The 25,129-nt window shown below is 40.2% G+C and overlaps 2 protein-coding genes across 6 annotated transcripts in view; one reads left to right on the top strand and one right to left on the bottom strand.

Moving 5' to 3' along the window:
* ENTPD5 (ectonucleoside triphosphate diphosphohydrolase 5 (inactive)) overlaps nucleotides 1-5,739 on the bottom strand; it is a 46,880-nt gene extending 41,141 nt beyond the window's left edge. The window contains exon 1 of the mRNA XM_004739288.2: nucleotides 5,674-5,739. The gene's annotated coding sequence lies outside the window, so the exon portion shown is untranslated. The remainder of the gene's footprint in view (nucleotides 1-5,673) is intronic.
* A 58-nt stretch (nucleotides 5,740-5,797) lies between these two features.
* Nucleotides 5,798-25,129, top strand: part of BBOF1 (basal body orientation factor 1) — a 40,329-nt gene continuing 20,997 nt past the window's right edge. For 4 of the 5 annotated variants that reach the window (XM_013058726.2, XM_013058722.2, XM_013058720.2 and 1 more), the window contains exons 1-4: nucleotides 5,798-6,003; nucleotides 9,335-9,563; nucleotides 16,295-16,360; nucleotides 18,978-19,121. In XM_013058726.2, coding sequence (XP_012914180.1) covers nucleotides 5,942-6,003; nucleotides 9,335-9,563; nucleotides 16,295-16,360; nucleotides 18,978-19,121 — 501 coding nt within the window. In that variant the 5' untranslated portion in view covers nucleotides 5,798-5,941. The remainder of the gene's footprint in view (nucleotides 6,004-9,334; nucleotides 9,564-16,294; nucleotides 16,361-18,977; nucleotides 19,122-25,129) is intronic. The other variant, XM_004739295.3, reaches the window with a different exon arrangement.

The raw sequence follows: 25,129 nt of genomic DNA, 5'->3' as shown, positions 1-25,129 counted from the left end.
ATTATAAATGAAGTCTCTGACTAATTAGGCTTCTTTATATGGTATGTTGGTTCTGGTAAAAGGTTATCACTCGGGGCACCTAGGTGGCTCAGTGGGTTAAACTGCCTTCTGCTCAGGTCCCCACTCAGGTTCCTGGGATAGAGCCCTGCATCGGGCTCTCTGCTCAGCGGGGAGCCTGCTTCTCTGTCTGCTTGTGATCTCTCTGTCAAATAAGCAAAGAAAATCTTAAAAAAAAAAAAGGGTTATCACTCAATATTCTGATTATTGAAGTGTTCTTTGTCACAGAAATAACTGAATTTCCTTGTCAACTGCATTATAATGAACTCTCATCAGATCATTAACAATGTCCATTTCTGAGTTTTTGTCATTTCTAATTGTTCTTATTCTCTTGAAAAATAAGTTTTGAGGCACCTGGGTGGCTCAGTTGGTTAAGCGTCTGCCTTCAGCTCAGGTCATGGTCCCAAGTTCCTGGGATCGAACCCCACTTGGGCTCCCTGCTCGCAGGGAGTCTGCTTCTCCCTCTCCCTACCACTCCCCATTTGCGCTCTCTTGCTCACTTTCTCTCTCAAATAAAAAGAATCTTTAAAAAAAAAAAATGAGTTTTGTCTTCAAGGAGATTCATATAAAGGACTTTTTTTTTTTGACAAGTAACAGATATTTGATATCTTTACAATCATAAAACTGAAATGGATTAAGAATTTCCAGAACTAACTAAAAGGCTAGATTCAAACTAAACAAGAATTAGTAACATGGGACTAAATGAACTGAAAAAGATTTGATAAAGTATTCATTTGTGAACACACTGAAGCATTTAACTTTTCTACCAGAACCCTGTGAAATTCAAAGGTCTCAGTAAGTATTCTTTCTTTCATGGCAATCATAGTCCTTTTCATAAGTTTAGTAAGAATCTATTCTCCTTGTAACAGAACACCAATGGAAACATTGGTTATTTTACAAAGCCTTTTAAAAAGGCTTTGCTGGAATGTCATATTTGAGAGACACATTCATAGACTCAGATATGACTAAAGAGTTTTTAGGAATTGAGGCTGCCTTTATGAAACATGGAGCCATAAAGCCCCTTAGAAATGCTGGCCTGATACCTTGCTTACAGAGTTCCCAGCAGTCTTACCAGATGAATAAAGAAAGTCAATTCCTGGCAGGTGCAAGAACCTCAGGATACTTTGGGGGCCTCAGGAAGAGAAATTCACCCAAATCTACAGATATTGAAGGCATGTCTGATGGCAAGAACTTGGCTTGGCTTCTGGCCTAGAGAGTACTAAAAGTTCAATCTAGACTCCTTATGAAAGGTAGCTGATCTATGCTCAGCTAAAGCCTTTATTTGCAATTTTATATAATAGGGGTAACTCATGGAATAAATATAACTAAGGAATAAAACCATCTAGAAGCCCTCTTTGTTTGAGGTCTGTCCTTAACAGTATTCAAATTATGAGGAATCACTGGCAAATGGGAGAAGTGTTCCCTCGGGAAAGAGCAGCAGATCACCTAATCCAGTCATAAGGAAGGTGGGGTCATCCATTATCTCCACAAGTCCATAGTTAACCCTGTAGAGTGGGGGTATATACTTTTTTTTTTTTTAAGATTTATTTATTAGAATGAGAGAGAGAGAGAGAGAGAGAGAGCATGAGAGAAGAGAGGTCAGTGGGAGAGGCCAGCTCCCTGCGGAGCACGGACCCTTCCACACAGAATTGGTCAGGGAGACAGTTAAGTTACAGAGTTGTTGGGGAATCAATTCCATTTGGCAGCTGTTCCAATAATCATATGCCCATGGGTCCTGTTATTATTCCCACAGAATAACCAGGAAGGATTGTCTATACATGAGCTATTGTGGCAATTTCTCTGAAGTTACTTCAAGTTGTCTAGCTTAGGCAAACAACAAACATTCAAAGACAATCAGAACTAGAATTTAACAAGATTGATAACAAGGTGGGTTATTGAAATATTTTTTCTCTCTAAAATCACCATTATTTCCAGAGATGGATATATTGAGGTTAATTTGTAAAACAAGTTCAATTTTAACAAATTTGGTCTATTTTCAAGCTCAGCAAGAATAGCGGTTGGCCATATAGATCTTTAAAATCTGCTGCTGAAACTTTTCATAAGGAGTCTAGATTGAACTTTTAGTACTCTCTAGGCCAGTTCCCCAGGCTGGATAGGCCACAGTACCCTGAGTTATGCCTGGATGCACAGACGCGTTATCAAAACCATTACCAACCCAGTTAAACTTCCAAATCTTAAGCAACAGTCAATACATTCTGCTATTTCATTGGTATGACCACCTAGCATCCATATTTGTTCCTTCTTTGGAACTGAGGGTGTTGTTTGGCACATGGAAGCTCTTAATAAATACACAAAGCCCTAAATGACACTCAAAAATGCCATTTCTCTATTAAATACTTGAGTAACATAAATGCATAAAGCAGTTTTACAAAGTAGAATAACACTAGATGTTTTAGTGCTACACAAGGTAGAACTTGCGCTGTTGTAAAAACAGAATGCTGTGTATATATTCCAGATAACCACAAATTTAAAATTTAAATTTAATTTCTGGTATTCTGGGACGCCTGGGTGGCTCAGTTGGTTAAGCAGCTGCCTTCGGCTCAGGTCATGATCCCAGCGTCTTGGGATCGAGTCCCACATCGGGCTCCTAGCTCAGCCGGGAGCCTGCTTCTCCCTCTGCCTCTGCCTCCCATTCTGTCTGCCTGTGCTCACTCTCTCCCCCTCTCTCTCTCTGATAAATAAATAAAATTAAAAAAAAAATAAATTCTGGTATTCTAACTGATATGAATACTCAAATTTTCTATATTTTATTTATTTGACAGAGAGAGACACAGTGAGAGAGGGAACACAGGCAGGAGTGGGAGAGATTGAGGCAGGCTTCCTGCCAAGCAGGGAGCCTGATTCGGGGCTGGATCCCAGGACACTGGGATCATGACCTGAGCTGAAGGCAGACACTGAACAACTGAGCCATCCAGGCATCCCTCAAATTGGTGCTTTAAATGATCCCTCTCTTTCCTTTAATGAGTCCTCTTGGAGTAGAGAAGAATTTTGTCAACTGTCAAAGGACTCTTATTAGGACTTTTTTTGTTATTCTAATCACATTTTGCTGTTTTCTCCCATGTCTCTCCACCTGGTACATAGACTCCATCACTGCCGAAACTTCAAGCTGATAGATGATCCTGTCACCAGAAAGAGACTCATACATGTGCTCTCCCTTGGATTCAGCTGTCTCTGCCTTTTGTAACTTCTCTGTATAGAAGCCCAATGTTGGCCCATAGGTAGGGACAGCTCTACTTCTCTATTTAGCTGGAAGAAGTTACAGAAGATGAGACCGTCCACCTCAAGAACCTTAAAGATTTAAGGGTCAAAACTTTCCAGGGGGGAATGATGTAGAAAACAAGAGCAGGAAAAAAAAAAAAAAAGAAAGAAAGAAAGAAAGAAAGAAAAATTCTTAAACTGCCTTACTACTTACAACCCATTGACAAGTTCTTGAAACAGGCAGAGTGACATTCTTCTAGGAAATCAGCTACCTCGATGTCGCTAAGGGCAAAAGGCAATCTTAGCCCAACCCCCCCGGATCCTGTGGTCTACTTTAATATATAAAAATTCCTCTGGAAACTTCCCTTATCTCTACTCCCCCACCAAGATATATTTTGGTAATCATCCCCCAAGGATATGGCTCACTGATACACATCTGAAGGGTCTCATGACTAAGGGTTTACTAGACAGTAATAAATGACCTATTTCAAACAACATCTAGGCCCCTCAAGCTCCTGGAAACCTTGCTTCCAAAATTCCTTAGAGACTTAAGCTATCCCTAACCCCCTCCCAACTTGAAAATAACCGGCCACTTCTCATGACTCCAGTGCAACTTTTTCTGGCCACAGGTCCTGTCCGTGTGCTTTAATAAAACCATCTTTTTCCACGAAAGATGTCTCAAGAATTCTTTCTTGGCCATCAGCTCCAAACCCCACCATTTTCCTACATCGGAATGAATAAATCATGGGAACAAAGAGGACTTAGGGAATATGATAACACACAGAAAATACAATGATACTGTAATAGTATTTCACAGTGAAATATGGTAGCTACACTTGTGGTGAACACAGCAGAGCCTATAGAGGTGAATCACTATGTTGTACACCTGAAACTATTTTAACACTGAGAATCAACTATACTCAAAAAAGTGGGGGCTGGAGGGTGCAAACTGGCTGGCTCAGTCTCAAAGCCTAGGCCTTCCTCCCTGGGGTCATGATCCCAGGGTCCCAGCACAGAACCCCACATCCGGATCCCTGCTTGGCAGGAAGCCTGTTTTCCCTCTCCTACTCCCCCTGCTAGTGTTCCTGCTCTGGCTGGCTGTCAAATAAATACTTCTTAAAAAACGATTTGGGGGAGGTAAGCTAAAATCATGCTAACACACACTGTATCAAAAAACATTTTCAGGGGGGGCACCTGGGTGGCTCAGGTCATGGTCTCATGGTCTCTGCTCCGCAGGGAGCCTGCTTCCCCCCTCTCTCTGCCTGCTTCTCTGCCTACTTGTGATCTCTGTCAAATAAATAAATAAATAATCTTTTAAAAAAAAGGCATTTTCAGCGCTCATTAACAAGTCAGCATGTTCTCTCTATCCACAGAATTAAAAAACACAAGCTACACAACTAGAGGGGGAAAAAAAAAAGGAAGGGAGCATCAGGACAAAGACCTGGAGAAATGGAGAGGGAAGATGTACAAGGAAGTTTTCAAGGAAACCTTAAATTCAATTTGAAATGTAGGATAACGCACAGCAGAGCTTCAGTCACAAGTTTCCTAAGGCACCCAGAATTCTGTCACATGTTTCCCAAGCATTGTTCCGGCAGGCAGAATTCCCTCAATGACTAACTCTCACAGAATGAAGGCACAATCACAGAACTCCTCCTCTGAAACAAAAGAACAATACTTCTGAGTACGCCTTTTCACAGGTGTGCTCAGGAAAAAAAAAAAAAAAAAAAAAACCCAAAGAACCAAAACCCGGAAAACCAAAAGGCCAAAAAGTTCCAACTTGCAGACCAAGGGATCAGCAAATGGGACTCCGGGGCCGTACTGGACGGGCAGCGTCGGACACACAGGACAGAATGGGCCTGTCCCCAGAGCTCTTGTCGTGGCCCCGCCGCCTTTCCCACCCCAGGTGACAACACTTTTGTCCTCGTCGGAGCCCCTCCGACCCCAGCCGACAGCACTTTTCTCGGACGCCCCGCACGCGCTGCCCAGAGGAGGCTGCCGGCCGCACGCCCAACCACGGCTCTCGGAGAAGTCCTCCACGGCCTCACGAGAAAGAGTTTGGCCTGGCAAGTCCGCAGAATGCGCCATCCCTTCCAGAAGTAGCCAGAGTTAGAAACTGGGCGAGGGAGGCGGAAACCAAAAGAGTCAAGAGGGCAGCTTCGGGAGAGGACGAGGCGGAGCAGGGCAGCCTCGGCCACGCTGGCTGCGGCGTGAGGCAAGGGGGGAAACGCTGCAAAGTCGGTGCAGGGGGCGCTCGGCCGCCCGCCGCTGGGCGTCCCGACCGTCGCGCCGCCGGAAACGCCCGGCCTGTAGGACGCCGCGCGGCGGCCTCGGACCGGGCGGTTTCGAACCCCCGCCTAGGAGCCTTCCCAATCGCATCCCCGACGCCCGCACACTCACCGCGCGCGCGCGCCGCCACGGCGCGGCCGCCCGCCGCCCTCCGCCCCGGGCGCGATCTCAGCCCCGCCCCCGAGCCCGGCCCGTGGACCGGGCCCCTTGCGGCGACGGCGTCGGGGCTACGTCACGGGCGCGTGCGCTCTCCGCGCGCACGGGCAACGACCGGGACGGAACGTTACCCGCGGGGCGTGCTGGTTTCCTTAGAAACGGAGCCTCGCCGGGGAGGCGGTGGAGAAACAAGCGCTACCTTCGGGCCCCTGGTGAAGCCAAGATGCCGTTCAAGGGAAAGGATAAAAGGAAAGGCAAGAGTAAAGGCAAAGGCAAAGACAAGAAGTAAGGAGAAGCCACGGTGGGGTCCCCTCTCCCTGAGCCTGCCCTTGGGGATTCGGGGCTGGAACAAGTGGGGCCCTGGGGCTGGCCGGCTGGTCAACTGCCTTTCTCTTGCTCTCCTGGCTTCTGAACAGGACAGCCTCGTTATTCCAAAATTCCCCAAATGCATGCGAAACTGTACTGCTTCGATCTAACCAATGGAGTGTGAGATTTGGGACCCTGAGTAGTTTAGACACAGCCCCTGCCTATGTGTATGCATTAACTGTGGAGGCAGATAAGTTCCCAAAGAGTAAAATACAGGAGCAAATGAAATAGGGGATCGTGAAAAAAACCACAGAACTGGGAATGGGGGGGGGGGAATAGTTGGTTCTGACGCTGAAGAACAGAAGGTCAGGATAACATTTCTTGGTATAATGAAGGTCCTCTAGACCAGCACTAGACCAGCAATGAAATGTCCTGTGGGGTGTTGATCAGCATGTGTGGCTATTAAATTAAAATTAGAATTTAAAAATCAGATCTTCTGTTGTAGCAGCCACATTTCATACACATTTCAACATGTGGCTACTGGTTACTGTATTGGACAGCCCAGATATAGTACATTTCTGTCACCACAGAAAGTTCCATGGGACAGTACTGCTCTAGACCAATGGTTCTCAGCTGGGGGCGATTTTGGCTCCCGGGTACATCTGGCACTATCTAGAGACATTTTTGGTTCTCATCTGGGGAAATGTACTACTGGCGTCCAGTGGGTAGAGACCAAGGATACTGTTAAACATCCTGCAATGCACAGGACACCCCCACCTGCTCTCCAAACAGAATCATTTGGCTCAGGATGTCAGTAGAGTCAGGCTTGGAAACCCCTGCTCAAGATTGTAAGCTTCTCTAGAATAAGCACTAAGCATATTCACCGTATCTCCAGGACCTAGCAGAGATCCTAGAACATAGTAGCTGCTTATTATTTGTTAAATAAATTAAGGGGTCTGTTTGTATATGCTTCAACTTGAATCTTCTCTTTTTTCCATGGGAACTATGCTCTGGGTTCATTCTTTACCCTCCCACCCCAGCCTGAGAGATCACTGTAGTGTAGTTGAGAATATCTTAAACATCTAGAGAATCTCTTGGTGATTGAAGAAGTAGTTCCTTGGGTTTTTTGAAGGATTCCTTTTGGTTCAAAGGAAAACCTAAAAGATGTGAACAAATTGGGTAATTGTTCAGGTTTCCCCAAGCTGGTCAGAACATTGGCATTGCTCTAGCACTAACCCTTTCCACACTTGGAGTTGCTGCTAGATTGCCGTTGAATCTATGGGTGACTTTTGGGGTTTATGGGAATCACATATGGTGTCCAGCATCAATCACTATAAATGGGACCAAAAGGGAATCCCCAAACTTGTAAAGTTTATAAGGTAACTTGTTTAAAGAAAGTAATACATGCTCGGTACAGAAAGTTAAGGAAGCATGGAAAGTCAAAGTAGAAAACAAAAATCACCTGTAATCCTATCATCCAAAGATAACCACTACTATCATTTGGGGATATTCTTTTTCTTCTTTATAAAATGATAGCCCAGTGTACTTATTTATTTTTAGCTCTCCCCCTCTATTAATACAAGTATTCTTCTGCAGTGTAATTTCTTTCTTTCTTTTTTACATACTTGCATAGTTAAGCACTTTAAAAAAAATTATATGAGAAGGAGAGAGAGCATGAGCAGAGTGAGGAGGGAGTGAGAAAGAGAGAATCCTTTAGCAGACTCCCCAGTGAGCATAGAGCTGGATCCCAGGACCCTGAGATCCGGATCTGAGCCGAAGTGAGATCATGACCCGTGCTGGGTTAGACAGTTAAGCAACGGAGCCACCCAGGTGCCCCAGTCTTACACTTTTTTAAAGTGTTAAGGGCTTATCACATTCTCAGAACTCACTAACATATGTTTTCTATTTTTGACCATGTATCAACAGTACATTTATCAACAGTGAGGAACATTGAGGGTAACAGACCTTATATTCCTTGGATTTTCCATGACTCATAGTTTGAGAAATTCTGCTTTGTTTTTACAGTCAGTATTAGTGGTTGCTTTATGAGAAATCCTAGGTGCATGAACTGTTCTGAGCAGCTTAGACCTGATACCTTCAGGGAGTAATTGGATGATTATAGCAAGGCAGCCTATCACTACTGCCTAAATCATGCTGGAAAGGAAGGTCAAAGCTATAACAGGTTAAAGGGTTGGAGGTGGGGCTGGCCTTAATTTGAAGAGAACAGAAAGGAAAGGGATGGAGAACCAGGAGTTGGTGGGGATGGAGGGTGACAGTATAGAAAGATCCCCACTGATCTACGTGTGAAAATATTTAGAGTTCAAATACAGGTAAAGTTCTTACTTATTATCTAAATATTTATGCATCCAGTGCCTATCATATATAAGGGACATTTTTTTGGTTAATCCTCATATAATAAATCTTTGTTTTGAAAAACTTTCCTTTTATCATTTTAATCCTTGAAGACATACTTTACTATTATTTTTTTTTTATTCCTCAAAGAGACACTTTATTTTTTTTAATTTATTTTTTATTTATTTTCAGCATAACAGTATTCATTATTTTGGCACCACACCCAGTGCTCCATGCAATCTGTGCCCTCTCTAATACCCACCAGCTGGTACCCCAACCTCCACCCTACTATTATTATTTTTATTTTTTTTTAACCTCTGTATAAATGATAATCATTTGTTTCTCAGCCATTCTTGAAGCTTGGTACATTGTAGCACCAGCCAATAAAGCATTTAACATACTCATCCTAGTGACTTGATCTTTTGTCCAAGGAAATCCACCCCCATACACACACACAACCTAAAACAAAACCAAAACTGGAGTTGGAGTACATGGAAATTACAGAGCAATGGACTTAGAGTTACACTATGAATGTAGTATCATGCAAAAGGGAAACTAAGGTAATGGATTTGCAGGAGTGAAAACTAAGGTCTAAAACTGAGCGAGTAGGAACAGAAGTGACAGATCAAATATGAGAAAAAGAAGTAAATGAAAAGATGTGAAAGATTTACGAAATGAATGTGACTTATGCCTCCCCTCTTTGTTTTTCCAGTCCTTTAGAATAATGCTCTAAAGCTCCCCCTTCCAAAAAGTCACCCACTTAATTCCCTTATCATAAATGTGTATTTCTTTTTTTTTTTTTTTATAAATGTGTATTTCTTATTAACTCATTCACCCAACAATATTTGGTCATATGTGCCAGGCAATGCCAACCAAACAAATAGTAGTAAAAAGAAAGGTATAATTCTAATATAGTAAAGAAATGGTTATATATTGTCAATGTCCTCTTCCCATGCAGGAAGATAATAAAAGCTGATGAATCTGCAGTGGACAGAGCCAAGGCCAATGCCTCCCTTTGGGAGGCCAGGCTGGAAGTCACAGAACTCTCTAGGATTGAGTATCGTGATACTTCGCGGAGACTGGCAAAAAGTAATGAGGACTTAAAGAAACAGCAGTATAAAATGGAAAAAGACACAATGTCTGTATTAAGTTACCTGAAGAAGCAGGACCAGGAAAAAGATAATATGGTAGGTAGGTAGAAACTCTCCTGAGCCTCAGTAACCATCTCTGTCATATGTGAAGCAGTATGTTATTTCTGAATGGCTTTACTGTTAGAATTGGCTCTTAAAAAAAAAAAAAAGATTTTTTAAATTAATTAATTAATCAATTAATTAATTTATTTTTTAAAGATTTTATGTATTTATTTGACAGAGGGAAATCACAAGTAGATGGAGAGGCAGGCAGAGAGAGAGAGAGGGAAGCGGGCTCCCCGCTGAGCAGAGAGCCCGATGTGGGACTCAATCCCAGGACCCTGAGATCATGACCTGAGCCGAAGGCAGCGGCTTAACCCACTGAGCCACCCAGGTGCCCCAGATTTTATTTATTTGACAGACAGATCACAAGTAGGCAGAGAGGCAGACAGAGAGAGGAGGAAGCAGGCTCCCTGCTGAGCAGAGAGCCTGATTCGGGGCTCAATCCCAGGACACTAGGATCATGACTTGAGCCAAAGGCAGAGGCCTTAACCCACTGAGCCACCCAGGCATCCCTAGAATTTGCTCTTTTATTTTCAGCCCTTATCCCATTGTTTTCTTTTTTTTAAAAGATTTTATTTATTTATTTGACACACAGAGAGAGAGAGAGATCAAGTAGGCAGAGAGGCAGGCAGAGAGAGGGGGGAAGCAGGCTCTCCACTGAGCAGAGATGCTCATGCGGGGCTCAATTCCAGGACCCTGAGATCATGACCTGAGCCAAAGGAGGACGCTTTACCCACTGATCCACCAAGGTGCTCCCCCCATTGTTTTCTTGTCTGAAATAAAGATTGATGGTCATAAGGGAACATTATGATCCATTTTATTTTAAGAAGAGCATAGATTATGACCTGTATGTTTTTTTAAAGATTTATTTATATAAGGGGGGTGGAGAGATGGAGCACTTACACAAGCAGTGGGGAATGGTCAGAGGAATAAGGAAAGAGAGTTCTCAAGCAGACTCCCCCCCGCCCCAAGCGCAGAGCCCAGACACAAGGCTCCATTTCACATCCCCAAAATCATGACCTGAGCTGAAATCAAGAGTCCCAAGGCTAAACTGACTAAGCCACCCAGATGCCCCTGACTAATATGTTTTTTGATATTGATAAATACTTTTAATGACTTAAAAAGCAATTCATTAAAGACTTTTAATAATCCCATGTAGCTACTATTATCATTGCCATTTTATAGATAATTGACTTTCCAAAGGACAGATACCAATTTACGCTCTATCTGGGTCACCCAAAGTCACACAGCTCACGGGTGTTAAAGTGGAATTTAGGTGCAACTCCAAATTCTTCTCTTTCCCATTTGGGTCTATGAGCTGCATGAATATTACTTGTATATTTGCTTATTGTCTCTTTTCCTGATTAGAATGAAACCTCACAGAAATAAAGGAATTGGAGGCTTTTTTTTTTTTTAAGATTTTATTTATTTTATTTGACAGACAGAGATCACAAGTAGGCAGAGAGGCAGGCAGAGAGAGAGAGAGAGAGGAGGAAGCAGGCTCCCCGCTGAGCAGAGAGCCCGATGCGGGACTCGATCCCAGGACCCTGAGATCATGACCTGAGCCGAAGGCAGCGGCTTAACCCACTGAGCCACCCAGGCGCCCAGGAATTGGAGGCTTTTTAAACTGTTGTTCGGTGCTACATCTCCAGCACCTAGTACAGGCATGGCACATAGTAGGCGCTCATTAAAATATTTTTTGCATGCATAAGTGAAAGGCTTGTGAGTGTACTGATACTTAGAAAAAGTTAATACCAATCAAAACTTAGTTTAAGATGAGCATGAAAGCATATTACAGAAATCAGGTAACTGAACATTTGTCTTGATGTGAATTTTGTTAAAGAAATTTTTATGCACTACTGTTATTTTTTTTACCTTCTTTTCTAGGCAATTTCCATTTTAAAAATTACTCTTTCAATAGTAGGCATTATTAAAATTGTCTTCTATAAAGTATTTTTCTAAAGTAAGCTTTTAGGTCAAATAATTTTCCAAATACATAGAAGCTTTGTGGCCTGCATTAGCTGATTGCTCTTCGTTTATCAGTGTCACTTGTATTTCCTGATTTTCATCTGCCTTCATATATCAGACGTCAGCATCTGGTTATAGCAAATAACATAATTTTCTTATAATTGCAGATGCCCATTAAAACCAAAGAGACTATCTTGGAAGGAAGATGTAAAGTAGATTCAATATATCCTGTTTAACTAGCTCTCCTATAGTTGTGTTACTCATTCTACTATATCCTAGAAATGTGTCATTAAGTTTTATTTAAACTGTTTATAGTCTTATGTTAATTATAGAAATATTAGAAATGAAACGTGTTTTGGAAACATACCTTGAACAAAATTAGTGTTTTTGCATTTAAGGCTTTGTTCATGCACAAAATCTCATATTTCACACATGACTTATATGACTTAGAACTGTCACAGTTTATATCTTAGAATTTTTACTTTTCCTTAAACTAGTCTAATTACAACAATATTTCACTATGTGTCCTCTGATTCTATAACCATGTCAAGGAATTGTTAGTTTCAAAAGCTACTCAGTTTTCCTACTAAAACATACTAGGAGCCTTGGACAAATGATCGATTCCGTGACCGAAGCAGGGAAAGTAAAAGATAAGCCTGGAATCATGTATGTAATCACCTGTGTAAGAGGTGAGTAAGAAAATTAAAAGGCAGGGTAACTGGCTGGCTCAGTTGGTGGATCATGTGACTCTTGATCTCAAGGTTATGAGTTCGAGCCCCCATGTTGGGTATAGAGATTACTTGAAAATAAAATCTTAAAATTAAAGAGCACAGGTACTAGCTTGAAGGGGCTCCCCCTGTCCAAATCTGAAACAATCAAAATAAATGATGATAGTAAAAGCTTATAATCCACTGAAAGAAATAAGTCCATGAGTGCACAGTGCTAATAAAACATACCTTACTAAATAAATAATGAATAAAATTTAAAAATACATTCTACTCCTTACAGTAGAATGTAGTAAATTATTAAATTTCCAAAGAATGGGGGAGTTAGGTACTGGCACAAAACCAGACACACAGATCATTGGAACAGAATAGAGAACCCAGAAATGGACCCTAAACTCTATGATCCATGAATCTTTGACAAAACAGGAAAGAATATCAAATGGAAAAAAGACAGTCTCTTGAACAAATGGTGTTGGGAAAATTGGGCAGCCACATGCAGAAGAATGAAACTGGACCATTCATTTCCTTACACCATACATAAAAATAGACTCAAAATGGTTGAAAGACCTAAATATGAGATAGGAATTCATCAAAATCCTAGAGAACACAGGCAGCAATTTCTTCAACTTTGACCACAGCAACTTCTTACTAGACATGTCTCCAAAGTCAAGGGAGACAAAGGCAAAATGAACTTTTGGGACTTCATCAAGATAAAAAGCTTTTGCACAGCAAAGGAAACAGTCAACAAAACCAAAAGGCAACCTATGGAATGGGAGAAGATATTTGCAAATGACAAAGGGCTAGTATCCAAAATGTAAAAAGAACTTATCAAACTCAACACCCAAAGAACAAATAATCCAATAAATGAGCAGAAAACATGAATAGATATTTCTCCAAAGAAGACATCCAAATGGCCAACAAACACATGAAAACGTACTTAACAACACTTGGCATTAGGGAAAGACAAATCGAAACCTCAATGAGATACCATGTCACACCAGTCTGAATGCCTAAAATTAACAAGTCAGGAAACAACAGATGTTGACGAGGATGAAGAAAAAGGGGAACCCTCCTCCTACACTGTTGGTGGGAATGCAAACTGGTGCAGCTACTCTGGAAAACAGTGTGGAGTTTCCTGAAAAAGTTGAAAATAGAGGTACCTTACAACCTAGCAGTTGTACCATTGGGTATTTACCCCAAAAATACAAATGTAGTGATCCAAAGAGGCACCTGCACTCCAATGCTTATAGCAGCAATGTCCCTGATAGCTAAACTATGGAAAGAGCCCAGATATCCACTGACTGATGAATGGATAAAGGAGATGCAGGACACACACACACACACACACGAATATTACGCATCTATAAAAAATGAAATCTTGCCATTTGCAACAACACGGATGGAGCTAGAGTGTATTAGGCTAAGCAAAATAAATCAATTAGAGAAAGACAATTATCATACAATCTCACTGATATGTGGAATTTAAGAAACAAGGAGAGGACCATAGGGGAAGAGAGGAGAAAATGAAACAAGATGAAACCAGAGAGGGAGACAAACCATAAGAGACCCTTAATCATAGGAAACAAATGAGGTTGCTAGAGGGGAAGAGGGGTAAATGGATGGGGTAACTTGGTGATGGATGTTGGGGAGGGTATGTGTTGTAATGAGCACTGGATATTATATATGACTGATGAATCACAGACCTGTACCCCTGAAACAACTACTACATTATATGTTAATTACTAGAATTTAAATAAATTTTTTTAAAAAGGATGGGGGAGTTAAGTCACCATTTGGCATCATGGTAATAATTGATATAATCAAGAATCTTCAGTGGATGCTGAAACTAATGGTAAAATTTTGATGAGCAGAAGGGTACTTGCATCATCTCAACGTATCTTTCCATAAATTACTTAATAATTATAAAAGGGTTAGGAACTTTTAACTTTTGTTAAAAGTTAACAACTTTTAACAACTATAAAAGGTAAAGTTGTAACTTTTAAGTGGAGAAACCTAGAAGACATAGTCTAACCAACCGATGAAAATTAACATCAATTACCTCAGATGTAATGCACTGAAAAGCATACATCATCACTTAGACAGTATATGCCAAAAATGCATAATCTGAATTCGCTCATGCAGAGACATCAGACAACCCCAACTCTGACTGCTATTCTTCAAAACTGTCAAGACCCTAAAAGACAAAGTCTGAGAAACAGTTCCAGATTAAAGGAGACTAGGATACATGATAACTAAATGTGATGCATAATCAAGGATTATATTCTAGACCAGAAAAATATAAGTTGCAATACAGGACACTACTAGGACAATGGGTAAAATTAGAATATAGACTATAGATGAAACAACAGTCTTATATCAATGTTAAATTTTCTGATTTTGATTACTGTGCTAAAAGAATGTCCTTTTTCTTAGGAAATATATTCTAAGGTATTTAGGGGTAAAGAGGCATGATGTCTTAAAGTTACTCAGTTCAGGAAAAAATGTGTATCATTTATGTATTCATATATTCATATTTTAGATCTATCTATGCATACATAGAGAGGGACAACACATTGGGCGAAACTGGGTGAAAAGTATATGAGAAATCTTTGTACTCTTCTTGAAACTTTTTTTCAAAACAGCTACCCAGATAAGAGAAATGTAAATCAAAACTACAGTCAGATATGACTTGATGCCTCTTAAGATGGCTACTACTGTCAGAAAAATAGAAAATAACAAGCACTGGGAAGGATGCAGAGAAATTGGAGCCCTTGTGCACTGTTGGTGGGAATGTAAAATGGTGCAGCCATTATGGAAAACAGTATGTAGGTTCCTCAAAAAAATTAAAAATAGAATTATCACATGATCCAGCAATCCACTTGTGGGTAAATTTCCAAAAGAATTTAAAGCAAGATCTTGAAGAAATATGTGTGCACCCATGTTCACTAAAATATTATTCACAGTCAAGAGGTGGAAGCAACGCAAATGTCCACCGACAGAGGAACGGATAAAGAAAATGCGGTAAATACATAAATAGAATATAATGCAGACTTTCAAAGGCAGGAAATCCTGTTACATGCTACACAGGGATGAACTTCAAGGGCATAATGCTAAATGAAATAAGCCAGTCACAAAAGGACAAATACTGTATGTTTCTATTCAAATGAAGTCTCTGATGCACTCAAAATCATAAAAATGAAAAGCAGAAAGGTGGTTGCCAAGGGCCGGGAAGTAGGTAGGAGAAGAAATCAGCGTTTCAGGGGTGCCTGGGTGGCTCAGTGGGTTAAAGTCTCTGCCTTCGGCTCAGGTCATGATCTCAGGGTCCTGGTATCGAGCCCCGCATCGAGCCCCGCATCGGGCTCTCTGCTCAGCAGGGAGCCTGCATTCCCCCCTCTCTCTGCCTGCCTCTCTGCCTACTTGTGATCTCTCTCTCTGTCAAATAAATAAATAAAATTTAAAAAAAAAAGAAATGAGCGTCTCATAAATATAGAGTTTCAGTTTTGCAAGATGAAAAAGTTCTAGAGATCTGTTGTTCAGCATTGTGAATATATGTAACACAGCTGAACTGTGTACTTAAAAACGGTTCAGATGGTAAACAAAATGTGGTTTTTTAAAAAAAGATTTTATTTATTTATTTGACAGAGAGATCACAAGTAGGCAGAGAGGCAGGCAGAGAGAGAGAAGGGGAAGCAGGCTCCCTTCTGAGCAGAGCCTGCTGCAGGGCTTGATCCCAGGACCCTGAGATCATGACCGAGCTGAAGGCAGAGGCTTTAACCCACTGAGCCAACCAGGTGCCCCTGTTTTTGTTTTTGTTTTTTTTAACACAAAAATATTGGTTATCCAAGCAAATCTGATGATAGCCAGGTTTTAGAACTGGCAATAGCAGGTTGAAGGCATGGAATATGTCCCCTTTTCTCTTCTCTCCAACTAAAACATAAGTTTCAATATCATGCAAATACTAGGCTACTTAATAAAGGTAAGATACAGGGCAATTTCTTTACCTTCCTGACTCTATATTTCCAACTTCTACAGATTGAAAAACTGAAACAACAATTGAATGAAACAAAAGAAAAAGCCCAAGAGGAGAAGGAAAAATTGGTGAGTGTGTAGGTACATTAATGCTTTCACTTACTGGATGGTCAGGTTTCTGGCAAGCTCAGATATTTAAGGCACAGAAGAGTAAGTGAATAGGTCCTTTCAGTAGTTCAGTGACTTTAAAGCTCACACACTTTATTGTATAGAAGCTCAAAAATAACATAAAATTATGTTTTTTAAAAAATGATCTGGTAGTAGTGGTGCTACTGAGTTTGTCCATTCTTTCTATGGCTTTTCAGTGGACAGAGGTAGGAAATATGTATTCTTAAAAGATTATATAATGAGCCCATACCAATGTTTTCAATTCAGATGCAGGAGTACAGGATTTATTACTTGATCTGAGTCTCCTTTCTCCCTCACCAAAGGTCCTGTTTTTTGTTTTTTGGCTTTTTTTTTTTTGCGATACAGTGATAGCAAATTAATTTATTTAGTACTTTTCCATTCCATATTACCAGGAGAATTGATTTCAACTTTCCTTTTGCCTACATCAGACTGGTTGGTATTCAAAACTGTACCACCAGACTCCGGAAGTGATTTGATCATGGCACGTTTCACATCACCAGAACCGTCTGGATAGATTTGCTGAAATAATTTGTTAAAATCTGTGCCTCCCTCCACCTCATTTTTTCTTCTTTGATCTCAGTGACCAATTTATCCCAATTTCTTGCATAATGAGATGACGGATATAAATTCCTTGTGTCTGCTATGAACTGTTTTTGGTTTAGACACATCTCCTTGCCCCTCAGCTTTTCCCATCTCACAGCCTCTGTCTTGATTTCATTTTAATTTCTTTCTTTTTTTTTTTTTTTTTTTTTTTTTAGTACTTTAAATGTGCTCTGTTCTGGTATTATAGGATGAAGAAGTCTCAGTTCCAAACTGTGATCCTCTCCAGACTCCCTTCTGAAGAGGAAAAATCCCCTCTTCAGAAGGGAGGGATTTTCAGAAAAATCTTCTGAAAGATTTTCAGAAAAATCCCACATTCACATTATTTTTCTGAACATTCTTGATTTGACCATTCTTGATCCCAAGTGTAATGATTACTTGAGATATTGTTTGATACCAGTCATACTCGATTTGTGACTGATGAATCCTCTGGGACGCAGACACCTTGGATTGGTCCATTCTGAGCTTCTTGACACCTTTTAATCTAGACAGCGAAATCAGGATCTGCCCTATCTAATTCCTGTTCTAGAAAAGTTCAGAACAACAGCATAGTTTTTTCATGGTATTCGCATATCCCTTTTCTCAGCATAGCAGTGGAATTATTTGGATTAAGTGCAAGAGATTCCTTTGCCTCAGCAAGAACATCATGGTAATTCCCAAGAAGAGCATGATAATAAGTTTGTTGACAATAATACTGTGCATCATCTGGCTTATGTTCGAAAGCCTTAGTCAGCTTCTCTAATGCTGCCTGGGGGTCCTCATCAATCAGAGGATCTGAGAAGCTCTGGAAAAACTTCTGGGCTTGCAGGTCGTGTTGCAGCTGCTGCCATCCCTAATATTCGCTGTTGCTGTTAGAGCTGCTACCCACGAGGTTATGAGCTCCCCCACTGCCCAAGGGGGATGCTTTCCCCAAACTCCTGTTCTTAATGATATTGGTATAATTGAGTAGTTGTTTCAAACCTCAATACACCCACAGTCACAAAACACTAATACCAATATTACCACTAACATAGATTAGTGGAAACAGTTTTAAGATTTTAGGGGGTGCTTTTCCCCCTTAGGATATATACCAATAGGGATCTATGATCAAATTATATTACCATTCGAAATAATTCCTGTGAGGTTATGCCACCAACTCAAGAATACATTTTGCTTTTGACTTTTAGAATCACATTAAATTGTGCATCTAAAATTATATAATTATATAATTACGTAAACTATTTATAGGCTCCAAAGTCGAAATCTATCAAAATGCTGTATTCTGAGAAATCTAATTCCTATCCATGTCTTCACAATATACCAGAGTACATTGTCAGAATTGATTTTTGTCAGCATAATGGGTTAGAAAGGGTATTTTAGTGTATTTTAATTTGTATTTCTCTTATTATGAGCTAGGTTGAGCATTTGTTCAGGTTTGAGGGTCATTTGCCTTTCTTTTTGGTATTTCATTCATTTTAAAAATTGTGTTATTGACCCGTTCTTCCTCCACTTCCTCCCTCCTTTTTTCCTCTTCTCTCCTTTTCTACCCTTCCTCCTCATTCTCAGCCTTCTCTTCCTCCCTCTTCCCTTCCTTTCTTTTTTCCCAACTTCTCCTCCTTTGTTGATTTATTAGAGATATTGGCCCTTCCTTTATCTCTTGGTTCACTAATTTTAATTTAGGGTTAGGGGTATTATTAGTCTTACAAATTAAAGATGTGCTTAGTCTTCTCATACCTCTTTTTAATAGTTATCTGCATTTTCTGTGTAAGATCAGCTCATTTAAGAATTTTTTTCTTATTCAAGGCACTTGGGTATCTTCTAACAAAAAGTGAAACTTTATGCAAAAATAAAAAAGGAACATTTCTTCAAAGATAGACATATGGCCCAAGGCTTCAAAGGGAACACAACTCTGTGGGGTTTCTGTTCTTTTTCCTAACTCTTTTATCTAACTCATTTCCTAACTCATTTTTGCATGCAGGAACAAAAGTATACTGTGCAAATAAATGAGCTGGAGGGACAGTTTCATCAAAAAGCCAGAGAAATTGGCATGATTCAGACAGAGCTGAAAACAATAAAACAATTCCAGAAGAGAAAAATCCAAGTGGAGAAAGAATTAGATGACGTAAGTTTCTTTATTTCTTTAAATAAAGGCGATTAGAATTAACGACAAGCATACCTCGGAAATATTGCAGGCTCGGTTCCAGAGTGCCACAATAAAGTGAGTATCACAGTACTAATGTGTGCAAAAGCCTTCATAGACATTTACTCCTGTGAGATGGTAAAGGACTCCCTTTGACATTTTAGAGGTTATCTGAGAGAAAGTGGAAGACATAATGAGTGTAACACCAGGAGCAGGTCTTATTTCTGAGACTTTATTTATTTATTTATTTGTTTATTTGACAGAGAGATCACAAGTAGGCAGATAGGCAGAAAGAGAGGGGGAAGCAGGCTCCCTGCTGAGCAGACAGCCTGATGTGGGGCTCTATCCCAGGACCCTGAGATCATGACCTGAGCTGGAGGCAGCGGCTTAACCCACTGAGCCAGCCAGGTGCCTCTCTAAGACTTTTCTAAGCAGTTTTTTTTGTGACTTTACCAAATCTTAGCCAACACACCCTTCCACATTAATCAGCAATTAAACCTTTGGAGTGATTTCAGTAAGAAACGAATTACAGGGGCACCTGGGTGACTCAGTCGGTTAAGCCTTTCTTTGCCTTTGGCTCAAGTCATGATCCCAGGATCTGGGTGGGATCAAGACCCAAGTCAGGCTCCCTGCTCAGTGGGGAGTCTGCTTCTCCCCCTCCCTGTTTTCATGCTCTTTTTCTCTCTCAAATAAATAAACAAAATCTTAGGGAAAGAATGAATGAATGAATGAAAATAAAGAAAAGGAAGGAAGGAGGGAGGGAGAGCGGGAAGGAAGGGAGGGAGGAAGGGAGGAGTAAATTACATATCTTGGGAAACATTAGGGGCAAAGTAGCAAAGTCCTAAAGAAAAATAGGTTGAGACTGATGAAGGATGATTTTAGAACATTTTAGAAGACTCGATAGGTAAGGGTGGGCAGGGCAAGGAAAAATGAGTACTTCCTGAAAGTTTCTCTGACCTTGCTGTACTTTTTCTCTTTCTTTCCATCCACTCAGCTCAGAATATAGTTTTACTGCACTAATGCCAGTGTAATAAATGGTGCATTTATGCTGGGGATAGTAGCTGAAATCAGCTTTGAGATTTTGGGCAAGCTCCTTAACCTCTCTATACCTTGGTTGCCTGATCTGTAAAATGAAGATAATAAGGGTTACTCATAGGCTCATAGGGTTGTTTTAAGGACTAAATGAGTTTTCATATATTTAAAGTGCTTAAAATAGCATATGTCATGTAAGTGAAAATTACATTTATAGTGGCATGTAGCTCTTTGCAGACAAAAGTCCTGATTTGTAGCATTTGCTGATTTCCTTAGTATAAATACTTTTATTATAGCCAATTCCAAGCTACCAACAATTTAACAACATGCTAGCAAAATTTCTGGTATGAGCCTGCTCCAATGTGCAACTGAACATTGCTGCTATTACTAGTAATAGTAGTAGTATTGTGACCTAAGATAACCATATTTCATGTAGTAGAGGGGCTAAAAATTGATGCTCTGAAGTCAGATGGCTAGAGTATACTGTGTTTACTACTTGGATATCTTGTTAAATTTCCTCATCTAAACCATGGAGGTGAGAATAATGGTACCAATTTTAAAGGGTCTTTGTGAAGACTAAATGAAATAATCTGTTACAAATTCATAGCAATGAATTACCTGTTGCTGATCCTGCCACATTATTACTATTGCTAAAATTATGATTATAACCATGAGTATTACTTAAGGCCCTTCCACCATCCCTTTCAGTGCCTCTCACTCTTGAGCATGGTGTTCTCCAAGCATGCACTACCTCTCAAGCCCTCCTTGAGCTACCCAGAGTCGCATTTAACAAGAAGAAGCTTTGATGGGAAACCAGAGTTCCTGCATCATTTCTATTTACCATTTAACTAATTGCCAAATCAAAAGGGTATATGAGAAATGAATAAGTCAGATGAGGCAATGTAGTATTTGAAATTATGGAGTTCGTGTCCTGGTTCTGCAGCTGATAGCTGTATGGCTTTGGATAGTCTGTTAACTTCTCTTGGGTCTCAGATTCTCCACTTGTAGAATGTAGCTATAATATCATGTGTCTCCTCTTAGAATGCTGTATGGAGGGGCGCCTGGGTGACTCAGTGGGTTAAAGCCTTTGCCGTCGGCTCAGGTCATGATCCCAGGGTCCTGGAATCAAGCCCCACAGTGGGCTCTCTGCTTGGTGGGGAACCTGCTTCCCCCTCTCTCTCTGCCTGCCTCTCTGCCTACTTGTGATCTCTGTCTGTCAAATAAATAAAATCTTAAAAAAAAAAAGAATGTTGTATGGATTAAATAATGTAATATGTGTGAAATATTTAGCACATTCATTTCCACTAACCCTTGGTTAGAGTAGTAGCATAGTAGTTATTGATGTTTACTTGTTTTTAATTACATAGCTTTAAAAATCTTAGTAGAGGGATGCCTAGGTGGCTCGGTCAGTTAAGTGTCTGTCTTTGACTCAGTCCCACATTGCATCCGGTTCCTTGCTCAGTGGGAAGCCTGCTTCTCCCTCTCCCTACTGGTCCCCCTGCTTGTGTGCTCTCTCTCTCTCTCTCTCTTTTTCTGACAAATAAATACATAAAATCTTTAAAAAAATAAAAATCTTAGTAGGATACTCTTAAAAACTCTTAAGTAAAGGGGTGAGTTGGCAAGGTAGGAAAGGAGAAGACACTTTCTTAGACTGGAGGAATTGGAGGAATGTGTTTTAAACTCCTTCTGTCATAATTGCAAAGTTATCCCAAAACCTGCCCATTAGGGCTTTGTTTATGGACTTGATAGCTTGTTGCTTTATAACTGTTCTTATAACTGTTGCTTTAAAATTGTTCTTAATTTCTTTTTTTAAAGATTTTATTTATTTGGGATGCCTGGGTGTCTCAGTGGGTTAAGCCTCTGCCTTTGGCTCAGGTCATGATCTCAGGATCCTGGGATTGAGCCCCACATGGGGCTCTCTGCTCAGCAGGGAGCCTGTTTCCCACCCTCTCCCACTGCCTGCCTCTCTGCCCACTTGTAATCTCTGTCTGTCAAATAAATAAATAAAATCTTTTAAAAAAAGGTTTTATTTATTTGAGAGAGAGAGAGAGAGAAAATGAATAGAGGGGGAGGGGCAGAGGGCTAGAGAGAGAGAGAAAGAGAGAGAGAGAAGCAGACTCCTTGCTTGCTGAGCAGGAAGCCTGACACGGGCCTCGATCCCAGGACCTGGAGATCATGATCTGAGCCGAAGGCAGCTGTTTAACCAACTGAGGCACCCAGGTACCCCAAGTTTCCAGACCTTTAAAGTTCTTAAAGTGTTGTTCTTTAATTTTGTAAACTGAGACAAGTCATCTATTTGCATATATCCTTGTCCCTCCTCACTAGTTCCTAGATTAGTACTTAATAATAAAACTTGCAGAGTACCTGGGTGGCTCAGTTGTTAAGTATCTGATTCCTGATCTCAGCCCAGGTCTTGATCTCAGGAGTGTGAGTTCAAGCACTGCATTGGGTTCCAGGATGGGCATTGGGCCTCTTAAATAATAATAATCATAGTAGGAGCGCCTGGATGGCTCAGTGGGTTAAGCCTCTGCCTTCAGCTCAGGTCATGATCCCAGGGTCCTGCGATCAAGCCCCACATAGGGCTCTCTGCTCAGCAGGGAGCCTGTTTCCTCCTCTCTCTGCCTGCCTCTCTGCCTACTTGTGATGTCTGTCAAATAAATAAATAAAATCTTTAAAAAATAATAATAATCATAATAATAATAACAACAACAGCAACAATAACAACAATAATAAAACTTGCTAAATGAGTGTTATAAGGCAACCATCTAAAACTAAATCCTTTCATGAAGTTCATGGAATCATAGAACTGGAAGAAACTTTAGGGCTTATTTAAGCCTTCTACAGACAAGAAAACAGACACAAAGATGTTAAGTGACTGTCATGGTGAGTTATAGAGCTGGCAGCAGAGGCCCGGTGATCTGAATCCCAGTGCAGTACCTCTAGTCCTACTCCCTCTTTTTTCACCTACATTAGTAACCTGTTACTGCAGAAAGTCTAGAGCTTAAAACCATGAGAAACATTTGTTAAAAGCACAGTTTCCACGAGTCAGAAATTTGGGATCAGTTTAACCGGGCAGTTCTGGTTCAGGGCCCTTCATGAAGTTGCAATCAAGATACCGACCCAGGCCTCAATCATCTGGAGGCTTGATTAGAACTTGAAGATCTGTTCCCAGGCGCCAATTCACACACCGTCAGGTTGGAGTCAACATCTTCCCATGGGGGCCTTACAAAGGTGCACTGAGTGTCCTCACAATTTGGTTGATGACTTTACCTAAAGCGAGTAATCCCAAGGAAAGCCAGACAGAAGCTATCCCTTTCTTGAGCTAGCCTTGGAAATCATAGAAGTTGCTGATATATTTTAAAACCACCACAGGACCATAGTCCAAAGTATGTTTTGATGCAGGAATGTTCTGATCACCTCCCTGAAGAATCTTCTTTAGTATTTCTCTGTTGTAAAACCCAGTATTTTCCAGATGCCTTGGTGTTAAAGTCAAGACCCCACACCTACTTTGGAACATTAATTTTCTCCTTGTACTCCACCTCCCCATGTGCACACCCTTTAATCCACCCAAACTGGATATTAACTCATCCCTAAAGTCTTTTTTTTTTTTTTTTGCCATTTCTACATAGTTCACAGTGTTTCGTTTAACTGGAATATATCTCCAGTAGATCTTTATCCCTTAAAATTTTACCTATCCTTCAAAAGCTCAGATCAAATTCATGTTCTCCTTAAGGTGGTCCCGAGAGTCATGTTTAAAAGTATTAACTTTCTTTAAAAAAAAGAAAAAAGAAAGGTGAGGGTACCTGGGTGGTTCAGTGGGTTAAGCCTCTGCCTTAGGCTCAGGTCATAATCTTAGGTTCCTGGGATTGAGCCCCACATTAGCTCTCTGCTCAGCAGGGAGCCTGCTTCCCTTTCTCTACTCTCTGCCTGCTTCTTTGCCTACTTGTGGTCTCTGTCAAATAAATAAAATCTTTTTAAAGAATTAAAAAATTAAAAAAAAATAATGCTTTCCTTCCATTCATGATAGCTTGGCTGAAACTTGAGAGTATTAAGTGGAATAAATCAGAAAGATAAATACTGAGTGATATCACTTATATGTGGAATCTAAATAGAGCCCAACTCAGGGAAACAATAGATTAAAGGTTACCCCAGCTGGTAGGGAGAGGGATACGAGGAGATACTGGTCAAAGGACGTAAGCTTTCAGTTCTAAGATTGATAAATTCTCGGGAATCTAATGGACAGCATGGTGATTACAGCTAATAATCTTGTATTATATATTTGAAATTTGCTAAGAAAGTAGATCTTAAATGTTCTTACCACAAAAAAGAAATGACAATTAGGTGACAGTATGGAGGTGTTAGCTAATTCTAGGGTGGTAATCATTTCGCAATATTTAAGTGTGTCAGATCAACACATTGTACACTGTAGATTTATACAATGTTGTATGTCTATTTACCTCATAAAGCTGGAGAAAAGGGAAAAAATAAAAAGATTATTAGCAAAAAAAGTAATAATTTTCTTTGTGTATTTCCAAGCATTTTGTATCTCTTTTATACCCCTTAGCCCATTCTACCTTTTTATATTTATCATTTGCCTTATCTCCCCTGCTAGGTTACAATCTTTGAGGCATGAACAGGGGTTGTTTCTTTGTATTCATTGAAATGTAAGATACATAGTAAATGCTCCATAAATCTTTGTTAAATGCTGAGTAGGTGTTTTCATTAAAAATGTAATTAAAGGAATATCAAGTTTTCTACTAACTAGATGGGAAGAATCCTTTCATAATATATATGCATATCAAATCACATTATATACTTGAAATACTTTACTGTTAATAATTCCTCAAAAAAGCTTAAAAATTTCCTAAAAGGAATATAAAAAAATTTATATGAAAATGTTGAAGACTGAATCAAGTTAAGATCCATAACTTTTTTTGGAACTCTCAAAATAGCTATCA

This window comes from Mustela putorius, unplaced genomic scaffold (assembly GCF_011764305.1).
Source record: "Mustela putorius furo isolate JIRA1106 unplaced genomic scaffold, ASM1176430v1.1 tig00000129_pilon_pilon_pilon, whole genome shotgun sequence".
Taxonomy (NCBI): Eukaryota; Metazoa; Chordata; class Mammalia; order Carnivora; family Mustelidae; genus Mustela; species Mustela putorius.
This window is presented reverse-complemented; position numbering and strand designations above follow the sequence as displayed.